The sequence below is a fragment of the Podarcis bocagei genome, assembly GCF_964188305.1.
Source record: "Podarcis bocagei genome assembly, chromosome: 7".
In the NCBI taxonomy this organism is placed as follows: Eukaryota; Metazoa; Chordata; class Lepidosauria; order Squamata; family Lacertidae; genus Podarcis; species Podarcis bocagei.
In genome coordinates this window covers 50,979,629-50,993,949 of record NC_138132.1, presented here as the reverse complement: position 1 = coordinate 50,993,949, position 14,321 = coordinate 50,979,629, and the positions used below count along the sequence as shown (strand labels likewise).

The 14,321-nt window shown below is 49.0% G+C and overlaps 1 protein-coding gene across 1 annotated transcript; it reads left to right on the top strand.

The window, feature by feature from the left end:
- The first annotated feature begins 727 nt into the window (after nucleotides 1-727).
- LOC308592380 (farnesol dehydrogenase-like) lies at nucleotides 728-12,212 on the top strand. Its single transcript, XM_081203768.1, has 6 exons — nucleotides 728-5,784; nucleotides 6,295-6,402; nucleotides 7,889-8,028; nucleotides 9,092-9,188; nucleotides 9,955-10,079; nucleotides 11,136-12,212. Exons 1-6 carry the CDS (start codon nucleotides 5,700-5,702, stop codon nucleotides 11,310-11,312), a joined length of 732 nt encoding a protein of 243 aa, XP_081059894.1. The 5' UTR covers nucleotides 728-5,699; the 3' UTR covers nucleotides 11,313-12,212.
- The last annotated feature ends 2,109 nt before the right edge of the window (nucleotides 12,213-14,321 follow it).

The following is a 14,321-nucleotide window of genomic DNA, read 5'->3' as shown; positions in this document are numbered from 1 at the left end:
CTTTCTCCTTTGCCCTCTGCCCCACCATTACAGTTTTGGAAAGCTTTTCAGCTCTTCTTAACACCCATCCTCTGCAAAATATTCAAGTCCTTCAGCCGCCTGGAAGGGAAGCTGAGAAAGAAGAATGACCAACCACCATATTCCCATGAAATCGCCACAGAGAGTGTCCAAAACGGACAACTCAGACCTTGAAGGAGCAATACATCAACCACTGCACTCTCTTACCATACCACTTCTTCTGGAGTCCTCTTGGGTATCTTTGGAACATGCTCCAGCAGAAATCCCTTGGGTATCCCTAATCATAGGATTACAGGAACTATAACATGAACAACAAAAACTATCTTTCCATGCCCATTGTTGAGGTTTATCCACTGGGAGGGAAGAATCTGCTCTTAGCTTTTTTTGCAGCATTGTAATCACTGTATATAATGCATGTCTAATTGCTGTAGCATTACAAAGGGAGAATTGTAATCTTTCTGTATGAGCAAGGAGGGTGCTTGGGCAGGTCTAACATAGCCCTTTCTCGGGGGAGATGCTTCTTCATTTCCTACAGCACCAACAGCAATAAATCCATTATTTGTAGTATCAGGGTCTCAAAGCTACACTGGAGCCATATATAAACTCATGAATTCAATCCACTGATGAGAAGAGGATGAAAGGGATGTTGAGGTCTGGACCGTGGGGGGGGGGGGTTGCAAGTGGTAAGGAGAGAAGAGAAAGCCAGATCTTGCTGGAAACAGGTAAAAACTTTCATGGACAATGCATGAAGCAGGTAGCCAGGTCTGGGGAAACACAAGAGAAAGGTGAAAAAGCATGGAAAGCCTCAAGGGACAAGGCTAGAATTCTTGAGATCTTCATATCAGTGCAGAAGGGAATCTGCATGCAGATTAGAGACCACTGAACATGCAGGTTGGCTGCAAGAGGTTTTGATATACTCTGTGCAGGCTTGGTAGGGAGCAGGCATTGGCTGTAGAGACAGAAACATGTGCTCTGTGAGGGCGTGGGGAAAAAACCTCTGTCTTCTTCCATAGGCTGAATTGCCCATGAGTCCTGGTTTCTTGTAAACTTTCTTCACTCCTTTTCAACATTCTGTCCTCTGCACTTCTTTAGAGGTTTGCTTGTGCAAAAGGAACAGGACTGGGTAATGTGAAGCACAAGACGAGATTACTGGGAGGTGTGAAAATGATTTGCTTGAAACCAGAAAGTATCTTCCAAACTTTGTAGCAGAAATACAAATTGGTTGAATTTCAGCAAGTTGTACAAGTGGTGAGGAAGGTGTGGGTGTATTTGCTTGCCTCCCGTAGCTGCCCTGTTAATTCACATTATAAATGAGCACCAATCCTGATTAAGGATTGTTAATGATGTGTTGCAGTTGTGTTGTTATTGATCAACCCAGGCATGACTACTAAGCTGCTCTTACAGTATGTGTGCAGTTGGCGTCGACTCTTCAGTCCTTACCTGAACCTTTTGCAAATGGAGCATTTTACGTAGCTTGGTCTTTCTGTGAGAGCTGATGTGTGGATAAAGGAGGCTGATTCTGCAGTTTCACATGCCAGGAAATGGGAAGGGAGCATACAGCTCCATATAGCTAGGCCCACAGGTGGGTCAGGTAGGACCATGAGCTAGCAACAATAAAGTGAAATTCAGATGTAATGTTTATCTTTGTTAAATGGGTACAATGAGAGCAGGGGGTGCTAAATCCTTTCTCTTCATTGTTGTTGTTTTTTGAAAGTAACTGTCACTTCTGTAGCCCACCCCTGATTATCACCTCTGGATTTGGCCACAGGTGGGAGTAGGTAAGTTACTGGAGGAAAGGGGTAACTTTGTTCCACTTTGGACTCTGCCACGCCTGCTCCTCCTGCTCCCATTTGACTATTTTGTTCTAGCAGGGCAATGGCCACACTCACATGTGGGTTTGGGGGCCCAGGGTGCTCAGCTGGCTGTGACTGATGTCAAAATATGGAAATATTCCTCAACCTGGCCTTAGTTGTGGGAATCTGCCTTAAGTGGAATCTGACCATTGATCTTCTGAACCCAGTAATACGAATTTTCTTCAAGCATTTGGGCAGAAGGAAAGGCATTTCCCAGCCCTCCTACCTGAAGTCATTTTACTGGAGGTGCCAGAGAGTGTAGCCATGCTATCTTCTGTATGCAGAGCAGGCACCTTTCCCCTAAATCATGGCCAGTTTCCCTTTTAATTACTATTTTTATTCACTTACCACATTAGTATGGTAGGGGCAGTTTATGAGAGGGCAAAGTGTGTATGTTTACAGCTGTGTGTAGACACGTGTGCATGCTTGCAACTCTGTGGTGCAGCATCGACAGGAGTTAGGTCTGGATTTGCCCACACCATTACAGGTCCTCCAGGTACAACACTCTCTTTTGCAGTGACATGGGCTGGAGACTGAATCTGCTCCCTGCCCCCAGCTGATTGCAGCCATGCAGAATCTTGCCCATTTCTCCCTGCCCAGGCCCGGCCTGTGTTTTGTTTCCGGGTCACAACAGAACGTTGGCAGATGCCTCTTCTGCACAGTGCCCACCTGTGTCCTTGGCACATTGCAGAGTACCATAATAGGAGTGACAAGACACAGGTCCCTGCCCCAAGGACCTCACAGTTATGCTTCGGTAGGCAAGGGAAGTGACACACAAATGAGGTACAAGCGCAGCAGGAGAGGAATACAGTAGATGCCATGATGCAGTTAGGTAACTTCGGACTCTGGACTTTGTGGGGGCACTTTAGATAGCAGGGTATATTATTCCACTCAGCCCTTCTGCATTTGGGGGCCCTCCTGCCCCGAGAGCATTACTGAACACATGCACAATTACAGTCCTGGATGTTTAGGCTTTGTTTCAGTTACTAATGAGTCCTGGATCTTGTTTCAGGCACTATTCTGTGGGTAGTCCTTCAGCTGCCTGTACTAATAGATGCTGTTGTTTTATCCCCTTTGGAAAATGGCCATTGCTCTAAAGCAGCTGGTCCTTCAACCTCCTGAGGCCACAGCTGTTTCTGTGCTGAATGTGTGCGGGGGGATTCATTTTGCCATAGGCTGTGGCATGGCGTAGTATGCCTGCTGGAGTTAGCGGGGCCTTGTGTGTGTGACCCATGCCCTTGGTACTTCTTGGGCAGGCTGGAGGATTCTGCAGCTGTCTGTGCAGAGGTTGATGTGCCAAGGAGCCTCCCTGCTCTGGGCGGGTGAATGGAAGAATAATGAAAACTTCTTTTTCATCCCTTCCAGCCATGTACAAAAAGTTGGGCCTGGCACCTTATCCTCTAGGGGTGGCATCCCACTTTTATTTCCCATCCCTTCCATGCTGTGGGGATGAAGCTTCAGTGGCACAGCCTGCACTGCTTTCTGGGTGGCAGATATGCAAGCTCCATGTCTACATATTCCTTTTCAACCTCCTTATTGTTTCCCAAGGAGCCTTTTCCAATTTCAGATGGCAATAAAAAGAGATTTTGCGAATGTGAGACTCGTGTTCTCTGATACTGCGAATTCAAAACCTCAGGCCAGGTCAAACAATTTCTCCATTCAGACCAATATTGTGTACTTTTGACAGGCACCACCAGCTCTGCCAGGGCTTTAGCTGAGACTTTTCCCATCACTCCATCCCTGAAGCCAGCATGACCTGCCAGGATTTTAGGTGTGATATTCTGCCTGCAAAGCATGACTATATGGAAACCCACTGTGTTCGATTAGGCAGGGTAACTCCCTAGCAACTCTGCATTTAAACCCTATCTAGTTACTGAGATCCAACAGCAGGTCACCTGTTAATAGGAGCAAAACCTCCACACTTGTTTCCCATTGGCTTCAGTCTAATTTAAGGAACCTACAGCAGGAGCCCCACCCCACCCAGTGACATTAAGAAATGTGCCCCCCTTGCTTTTGCAAACTCCAAAACAAGGAACAAAGGAACCTTTTTTTTTTACAATTCAGGCTGTAGAGAGGTGGGTGTGGCCAGTGATTTGATGGTTTTGGAGATTTGGTTTTAATTTCCTGGATCCAACTTTTACCCTCTTTCTGGCACCTCCAGCCGGCAGCCTCTGCCTCCCTCTTCTTCACCCTACAATGACTCCTCACCTTCCCTACCGTCTTGTCCTGCAGTTCTGGCCCCCACAGTGGTGTTGCTTCAAACTAAGAACACAAGGTGGCACTCTTGAGCCACAGGCCCAGGGAGGGAAGCAGGGATGCTGCCACCAGATTACGTTGCCCAACCAGGAACTTCCCATCCCAGGAAACGGGAACACAGGAAATTGCTTTATACTGAGTCAGGCCGCTGGTCAATCTAGCTCAGTTTGTCAAAAATAATTGGCAGCACCTCTCCAGGGTTTCAGCCGTGGGTCTCTCCCAGGTCTACCTGAAGAGGATTGAACCTGAGACCTTCAGCATGCAAAGCAGGTGCTCTGCCACGGATACCTTTCCCAACTCACATTTCCTGTCGCTCCACTGCAGTTCAACTCAAACCACAAAAACATCTGGCCAGGCCAGGACTGGTGCTCTTCATTTTGCATTCATTTTGCGAATCTTCATGAGCAAAGTGCTTTCTTCCACTGTACCCCAACCTTACCCCATACCTCTTCTGGTCAGCCCCTCAGAGAGAGGCTGTTCTGTGCATTCACTTATAAGCTTATCTTCATTTATTGCAATACACGTGGCCTGGTGCTTCGCTTTGGGCCAATAATTCAGCGTCTGCAATGCTTAGCTTGGTTCCACTCTGCCAGAGGGCCAGCAGGAATGAGGGGTGTCTAGTGCAATGAATAGCCTCTGCATGCACTGCAGAACCATGGAGTTTCCCAAATCATGAGCGAGCTGGAGTTAGAGGGAAGGATCAAAACTCCTTCCTCCCTGCAATAAATACAGTGGTACCTTGGGTTACATACACTTCAGGTTACATACGCTTCAGGTTACAGACTCCGCTAACCCAGAAATAGTGCTTCAGGTTAAGAACTTTGCTTCAGGATGAGAACAGAAATTGTTCTCCAGCGGCGCGGCAGCAGCAGGAGCTCCCCATTAGCTAAAGTGGTGCATCAGGTTGAGAACAGTTTCAGGCTAAGTACGGACCTCCGGAATGAATTAAGTACTTAATCCGAGGTACCACTGTATCTGGATGGTTATAGAACACAATCTGTGGCTCTCTTCACTGCGTAGCTTGACACTGCAAGAGGGCAGTGATGTACTTGTCTGTTTTGTAGCATGTCTCTCCACTGATATCAACATTTGCCTGTCCACATGGTCCCCATTCTCTTCCATTCTTTGAACTCAAGTCAAAGACGACATATGTAGCCAGCTGAGCCCTCCATCAGAGACTCAGGAAAGTTTGTTGCACCTTAGCTTGCCATAATCTTGAGGACGGAGACCACGGCAGCCCACAAGCCACGTGCTGAGCCCATCACCTACATAACAAGCCAAGACTGCAGCCAAAGTGACTTCAGTTTACGTGGGACATTGGGAGGCCGGCAATCACTTTCATCAAGACCATCTCGGGGAAGGATCTATTGCCTGCCAGGTTGTGGGACCCGAGGCTCAAGATGTGCAGCATGAACAGGACCAGGAGGTGGAGATACAGGGTGGTGGGCTGGGCTCCGCTTCCTTGGAGGTGGGACTCTTAGGTGCTGCTTTCCCTACTTATTCTCCTGCGTGGAAACCGCAGCCCCACTTGTCGTTTGGCGACTCTCCTCAGAACAGCCTCTCGTTGCCAGGATGTCTGCATCGGACCGGGTAGTGGTGGTGCTTGGCGGAGCTGGCACGGTGGGCTCTGGCATTGTCAAGGCGCTGCTGGAGAAAGGTAAGGCTTACATTGACATGCCTTCCATCTTGCAAGAGCCTGGGTCAAGATTCATTGACTGTGTCTGTGTGTGTCTGCCTGAATGCATATACTTGGGGCTGTCTGAGTCCAGCAGCTGCACATTCAACTATCTTTCCATAGTGTTCTGATCTGCTTGACTCCTGCTACCAATTGTTTGTTTCTACCAAGCGGTGATGAGCCCCAAATATACCATGGAAGTTCTAATATTCTAATATCAGGCATGTGTGTGTGTTGAGGGGGACAGTATCTGTGACTACTGTGCTTTTTGGAAGCACTTTGCACACACCCAGAAGCCACTTGTCTCTCTCTCATTAACTCATGTGCCTGAGGCCTGAGCCCTAGCATTAAAAACAGTTGCCAAGACCAGGCTGAGCTCCGTTTCATCAGCTGTTCTGCCGTCAATCAGACCTAGGAACTGATACAATGGCATCCATGCCCCCTCCTTGTGCCCAGGGCGTTGCCTCCTCTGATCCTTTGTCATCTGTGCAGGCTTCCAGGTTGCTGTCATTTCTCGAGACAGAAGCAGATTGGAGAAGCTGAAAGAGTTTCTGCCTCCATCAGCCTGCCAGCGGCTGCACACCCTGGTTGGGGACGTAGGTAAGACTTTGTGTGTGAGACCTTGGCTGCAGTGCTTCTGAGGGCCATGAGTGTGGGGCTGCTGTGGGGAAATACTGGGCAGAGGGAGTGGGGGCTGAAATGTATGGATGGTGGAGAAATTCATTTTAGTTTGTATCTAAAGGTGATTTTGTCAAATCTGCACTTTCCAAACTAATATGCGAACCAAAACACAACTGTTCTTCGAAGCTGATACTTATCCAAAGGCAGCTGTGCAACCACCTGTGTTTACAAAAATGCATATATGAGGGGAAAGTGTGCATTAGAATGCAGAAAACAAGATGCTAAAAATAAATTATATTGAGGGAAACTGCTTGCAAAAAAAGTGTACATTATTCAAAACTGCATATAAAAATGTGTTTATTAGGAGAACTTAACACTAAAATGCTGGTGAATTTTCATAAGGATTTTTTTAAAACCCTCAAATTTCTGCAAAAATGTGGAGAATTGAATTTAAGTTTAGACAAATGAGAAATCAAGAGAAGCGAAACAGACAGGTCCTTCCATCCCTGCTGGAACGGTATCTCCATAATGTCCGGGGAGGCGGCTGGGCTGAATGGTGGAGGGGGCACAAATTTATTGAGGTGTCCAGAGCTAGGAAAAGGGAAGGCAGAAGGCGCCCAGCAGACAGGCAGCCGTCAAGCTGCAGGCGGTTGTACGGCCCCCTCCAGCAAAGAGCTGATCAAGGCTGCCTTCAGAAAAGCAGAGCCAAAGGCAGCCTTTGCATGAATCTGGGAAAGCATTTCATGATTTGCATTTTGACGGCCAGCATCGAAAGATATTGTGATAAAATTAAGGCAGCAATGAGCACCACTGCAGTAAACACCCACATACAATCCTATAGCCTTTAGAATTCAATGTACTTTATAAATAAAAAGAGAGGAAGGTGATGGTGCATAACTGGGAGCATTGAAGAAGAAGAAAAGAAATAGGAGAAAGTACCTGAATTCTCTTGGGAAAATACAAATTCAAATTGTTGCAAGGAAACTCAAGCTTACTTTTTCTTTTCTTTTTAAGGAAGCCCTGACAGTTGAGGGCAATTCTCTCTCTTTTTTGAGGTTTGAAGATGAATCCCCAGCATGCTCAGTGGAACTTTAGTTGAGCCAAGTATGTTGTCATCTCTCCACCAAATAACTGGGGTCCCATGGCCAACTGCACAGGCACAGGATGTCACAGTGGCTGTGGGATGCACCAGCTGCAATCTGGGTCACTGATGCTGCAATCCTTATGGACCATTTACACCTGCAAGGCAGCCATAGCATCCTATCTGCAGGATACAGGCATCATGCTGTTATTGGCAGGCCACCTGTAGTGAAGACCCTTGGGTGGCCTAGCTTTTTTTCTTCCTCCATGAGTTTGGCAGGAGGGGAAAGGCTCTGGGCTATTTGGGAGTACAGATTGATAATGCTGGGGGATGCAGCCACCTGGTCTCACTATCTCTGCTCCTAAATTTATCCCATCCATCCAGGTTCTGAGGAAGGTGCAGAGGCAGCCAAGGAGGCTCTGCTGAAGAGCACTGGGAAGGTGACGGATGTGGTGTCCTCCTTGGGCTTCAGCTGGTGGCAAGGGGGTCCCCCTCTCACTCAGACCCTGAAGGAGCTGCACCGGGTGAGCAGGGAGATAGATCAGAAACAGGGGTGCCCCTAGATTGTCCCTGTTTTGCAGGAAGGATTCTAGTGCATACCAGGAATGTAGGTTTGTGCAATAGGCTCTGTCACCCTAAGACAACAAATCTACTTTTTAAAATTTAGAAAACTGGCCTTTTTGCAGTAAATTAAGTAATGGGGAAATGCATTCAAAAGTGTGGGATGAACAAATCATTAATGGGAACAGGGGTACCAACTTGAATAAAGTATTGTAGGGGCCCAAGTAAACCCCTGCCCTGCATAATTAATCACATGATGCAGTGTACACACCATTTGAATGGGAATGCCCATCAACTTTGTGGGGGCCCGGCCCCCTCAAATATTTTATTGTGGGGGCCAAAGCCCCAATGGCCCCTAGGAGTTGGCTCCTATGAATGGGAAGATGCATAAAGACCCCACAAGGACATCAAGTTCAATGCTCATATATGACCTGTCTGCAAGAAAATCAAATAGGACACTGTATAACTTCTGTGTAAGTTTTGTGCAAGCAAAACAGATTGTCTGGAGGAACCCAAAGTTATCCAGATCAACCCTCTCCCGTTCTCTTTCCTTCTCCCTCTCTCTGATGGATAGATTCTGTTTGCTGGCTTTTGGGGCTATTTCTATGATAATGGTACTCTTCCCCTGACTTGGTCTTGTTGCCACTCTGCAATTATATACTGGAAAGTGCTATAGCATTTTTAATAACAATACATCTCTGCCCATTGAAGCAGCACTTCCTCCTTGATTCTGGCCAAGCCAGGGTTGAGGGCTTTGGGGTAAGGCCAGCCATCAGGTAGAATGTTGATGAAACACCGGAAGTGGCAGCGGTGCTTTTAAGCAATGCAAAAAGCTGGGACAGGAATAACTGGCCCACAGATCATGGTTTGTAGTGGCAGAGAGGCGGATTCCTAATTTTAAGAAAACTGTAACTGGATCACATTTGCAGAAGAGGTGTGATTGTGTGGATCTCCTCTTTTGGAGACTCTTGAGATACTTCAGCTGGGACAATGAACACGGGTGTCCCTCTGTTTCCTCTCCCACAGGTCCTGGACACCCTCCTTCTCAGCACCTTCACTGCCTGGAAGGCCTTCTTCCCCCTCGTGAAGGACAACGCAGATGGAACCTACACTTTCATCACTGGTGAGATGAGCTGGGTTGGTCTGGTCTGCAGAAGATAACTTTGGGGAGAGAACTTTTGCTGGGGCTTCGGCCAGCCTCTCTTGCCCAGTAGCAATAGAAATGCACCTTTCGTTTCAGTTCGCAGGCCTCATTGCGAACTGCGAAGGTAGAAACCTTTCCATACCCTCTCTCCAATTAAGTCCTGCATGCCTGAGCATGTGGGCAGATGACCAGCATTTGTGGGGCAGCAGCTTGTGCCTTGTGGGGCTAGGTTGGCAGGGACTGAGCCATCATTGGCACAAAAGCTGCCCTGTTGAGAGCTACCCAGGCACATGGGAAGAAGACTTGTTAGCTCAGTGTTGCCTTCTCAGGCTAGCAGTGGCTGGAGTCTCAAGGCGCTTCCAGGCTGTTTCCAGGTGGGATTCAATCACATACCAACAAATTCAGGTTGCACAATTATAGTTGGCCAGGAAGTCTTGCACAACAAACCTGCTCCGCCCACAAAGACTGGACTTTTTGCAATAAGGGAATTGATGGGGAAATGCACTGGGAAATGTCTCATCAAAGCATATATTTGATGATGTAGACATCATCAAAGTTCCCTACAAACAAATCAGGATGAATATTCAAAAAGCAGGTTGTCTGGGAGGTCTCCCATTGGCTGCAAACATATCCTTTTAGATGGAAAGAGTGAGGACTGAACCCTGGACCTTCTGACTCAGCCACTGGTGGTGATGGCAGCTGCTTCCTTCCTTCCCTCCCAGCTAAATCAGCTTCTCTGTTTCAGGAGGGGCTGGGGAGCGCCTCCTCATGCCAGGCACAGGCTTCCTGACACTGGGGGCAGCGGGGGCCTTGGCCTTTTCCCTCATGGTCCGTGAGGAGTACCCAGACGTTCCCTGCAAGCTGAATGAGGTCAGTGCTGGGTTTGTTGGTGGGTCAGCCAGCTCCCTACCCACGTGGGGAGTAATTTTGCCCTCCCAGGGCTGTAATTAGTGGGGTGTTCAGCATCTAAGAACATAAGAAGAGCCTGCTGGATCAGGCCCACAGGCCCACCTAGTCCAGCATCCTGTTCTCACAGCTGCCCCAATTGGAAACCCGCAAGCAACAGCTGAGCACAAGAGCACACTCCTGTCCTGTGGTTGCAAGCAACTGGGATTCAGAAGGATACTACCTTTCAGCCATAGAGGCAGAGCATAGCCAACATGGCTAGTAGCCAGATCAACAGCAGGAGTAGCCAATGTGGCACCCAGGAGATGCTGTTGGGTCCTGACTCCCATCAGTCCCAGCATGGCTCAGTAATAAGGGAAGATGGGGATGTAGTCCATGTTGGCTACTGATCTGTGGGGTTGGTTTTCCTTGCAGGAGAGACAGCTGGAGACTTTGAGGTTTCTCTGTGAAATGTGTGTGTGTGTGAGGAGAATAGTGCCCAGGCAGACTCAACCCTGATGCTCAGCGCTCCCCCTACAGCTCCTTCCAAGCCTCTTCCTAGCACCAAACCCAGCAGATCTTCCACGGAACCTTTAACTCACTCAGAACTTTGGGGGAAACCTTCTGAATGACTGAGATCAAAGCAACCTGTCATGCAGGGTGTTGCTGGCATCCGTCTGCCTCAGTAGACAATGGTGGACTGCAGGTGGGGCAGTTGAAGGTGCCCAGTTGTGCTGCTAGAGGTTCACCATGGGTCTGGGATAAATGAAATGGCCACTGTGCTGACTTTAATTGATCCCAGTGAGCCGCAAGTCTCTGACTGGCAGGGTCCATCCAGCAGGGATGGGGAAATCAGTCGCCCTCCAAATGTGGCTGCGCTACAACTCCCATCATCCCTGACCATTGGCTGTGTTGGGTGCTGGGAGTCTGAATCCAACAATGTCTGGGGGGCTTCCCAATTGTGTGTGGATCAGTGAATGGCTGGCGCAGCCTCCCCCCTCCCAATGTCTCTTCTGGCGCTGTCTTGGCTTTCCCTGGCAGGTGAAAATCAACATGGGTGTGACGACGCCAGAGCGCCTGGGCCCCGGGTACGTGAGCCACCTGGAGGTGGGAGAGGCCGTCGCTTCCCTGGTGGACAAGAGGATCGTCTCACATACGGTGCTGAGCGCCAGCTCGCCTGCTGACCTCAAGACCCTGGCGCTGGAAGGGAAGCTTTGAGGCGCCGGCTAGGAGACTTGCCAGCCATACCCACCCATAGTCCCTCCCCTTTGCCACCTCCCGTGTCTCTCCTTGGTGCCTGACTGGTAGGGAAAGGGTGCTTTTCAGCCCTAAGGCTCCTCCTCTCCTGCTCTGGCCCCTTCTTCAGAGCCAGATGGGCACAGAAAGGGAGCATCAACATCACACATAGAAACTGGCATGATCCACTTCAGGGAGGTAGTAGATCATCTGGTGGTGGATCTGGTTGAGAGAGGGAGAAGCTCCTCTGAGCAACCAAACCTGACCCTCCCCAGGGAAGCTTTGGTCCTCTAGCTGGTTGCACATCAACAGCCTGCCCAGGAGTCTTGTGGTGGGTGGGCTTGCAAGATTGGGCAGGGATAAGGAGAAACATCAAGTCCCAGTGGTCGCGAAAGAGGGCTTAAGGAGGCCAGCGGGGATGCTGGGCATTTGTGGCTTGGTTCAGAGGGGTCCCTCTTATTCCAGAAACAATATGGGTTGTGTTAGATTTGCCTTTAAAGAAAACAACCATTGCAAAATTATGAGCAGCTTTGGGAGTTGCCTACCAAGCAACCCCTGCTTTGGGGACTCGCTGTGTGTCCTGCAAGCCCACCCAAGCCCTTTTGGACTACCTTGACGATGTCCTGTCTTCCAGGCAGATGGTTCCAGCCTCCAAGGCACCAGTTTCCTTGCTCTAAAGACACCCTGTCCTTGAGTCTCTCTATCTCCCCCACCACCCCATCCTAAGTGCAGCCCAGCATTTGGAAATGGCCTGTGGCCCACCTAGCCTGGAGAGGAGGGTGCAGGAGAGAGACAGAGATGCCAACAGCCAAGCACTTGCTGCACATTCCTGTCCCCGTCTTGCCATGTTCATTTGCGCCTTCCACTAAACATTGTATTATATTTAATAAACCCTTAATACTGTCTATTGTGCTTTCCTTTCCTTTCTCTCGCTCTCCCTCTTTAAGTGCCTTTTGGAGGAGGTCTTTTTGGGGGGGGGGAGTTGCTGGTTGGGCATCTGCCTTCTGGGGTGGATGACTACAGGGTAGCAATGAACAGCAGCCCCAGTTGATATTTGCAAGGGTTAACACTGAGGAGAAGGGGGTGTTGCAAGGACCCTTTTGAATTTGGGCAGAAATCAGGCACCATTTCAGACCCCTCCCCTAGATGAAGGAAAGCACGTTTTCAATCCACACGAACCAACCCATTCCAAAGCAAGGATTTTGCAGCAATGCAATCATATTTGGGATAGCTCAGCGCCGAAGGTCCCTGCCTGGCTCCCACTAGCTGTTTTCCAAGGCCCCCTCCTTTCCAGAGAAAGTACGTGCCTTTCTGCAAGGAAAGAAAAAAGAATGAGAAGCATCACATCTCCCTTTCCGGTGGGCAGGAGTTCTTGTGTTAAACGATTTCTATCGAAGAACAAAGGGGCCATACATGCAGAAGTTGGAGGGGAGTCGGGAAAACCGCACCCAGAGGGCAGATTGTTGTCTTTGAAAACACATTCCTCTTGTTAAGATACCACAAGATGTTTGTTAAGGTCCTCCTTGCAGGCCTGGGAAGAGATAGATCTTAAATGAATATAAGCTTCTCTTTGAGACTCACTGTAAATTGCCTCTACCCCCTGCCCTGGTCCAGCTCAATGGTAGCAGAACCATTCAAATCACACTTACATTCAAGAGGGCCATGTAGCTTTGTTTTAGTTGCTGCAGAAAAGAACTCTTATAGGGGTTTTTTTTTGGGGGGGGGGGTTCAGTCTGAATGACACCCATGGGTCCATTCCAAACCTGTGATTCTGTGTCTGTGGGGTAAGAGAAAGGTGACAGCTCCTTCATTAAGGCAATGGCCTTAACTGGCTAGTTAAGTACTGCCATTTACATGCCCAAAGTGGTTGTCTTGATGCCAGAGTCAAATGGGTGGGCTTTTTCTCACCTCACCTGGCTGGATGCCAAGTCATCCTAGGAGGGAGAAAGGTGTGGGGTGGGGCTGGGTGTGTGTTTTGGCTGATATTGGAAGCTGGAGACATAGAGGCTTGTCTTGCTCTGTGTTGGACCCAAAGTTGTGGTTTGGGGCTTCTCTGGAAACCAAATGGGGAAGCAAGACCTGCTGGAGTGTTAAATAAAACCACATTTCCTGAAAAACACTGCAGCCTCCACTGACCTTCATTCAAAGGAAACAGAACCCTAGGTAAGCACAGGAACCCCCTGGAGTCTTTTGCTGCTTGGAGATTTGGGCGCATGCAACAGAACTTTTGTTACCATTTTAACAAGTGGGTTTTAACTCTCTTTTGGCCCACTTTTCATCTCTGAACCCCCAAACACACCTCGCCTACACCTCCTCTTCCTCTAGACCAGTGCTCTTCAAACTTGAGTCCCCAGCTTTTGTTGCACTACAACACCCATCATCCCCTGCCGGCTTAGGCAGGGATGATGGGAATTGTAGTCCAACACCTGAGGGAGGACCCAAGGTTGATGAACACTGCCCTTTCTCCTTGCATATTCTCTCTCAGCCCTGCTGGGCTCTCTGTCCCCAACAACTCAGGGCTGAAGCCAGGACCACCCTCTGATCTCTCCACATGCCCCAATTCAGTTTTCTCCCCACTCTTTGCTGGGTTCCACAGAAATGGCATATCCTCACGACAACTCTCACATGGAAGAGGAAGTGGTTAGCATAGCATGGTTGCATGGGCAGCTGCAACAGGCTTGGGAGATTGGCACTAACCCCTGCCCCAACCCAGTGCTGTTTAATCCAGGGAGAGGAAGAGCAGTACAGAAGATAAAAGTTGCACACTGTTGACGAGCCTGGGATTGGTCTTCACATCTTCCTGCAAAGAGGTGGGAGGGGGTGAAAATAGGCCCTGCTTAGAATACCTCCAGTGAGCCACAAACAGCCCATCACCCCTCCGCTCCTCTGTAGGTCTGGTCTATTGCCGTCTCCCCAAAGTGTGTGGCCAACTAAATTCATCCGATGATCAGGCAAGCTGGCTTTATGATTCCCCAAACTGATGCTATGTTG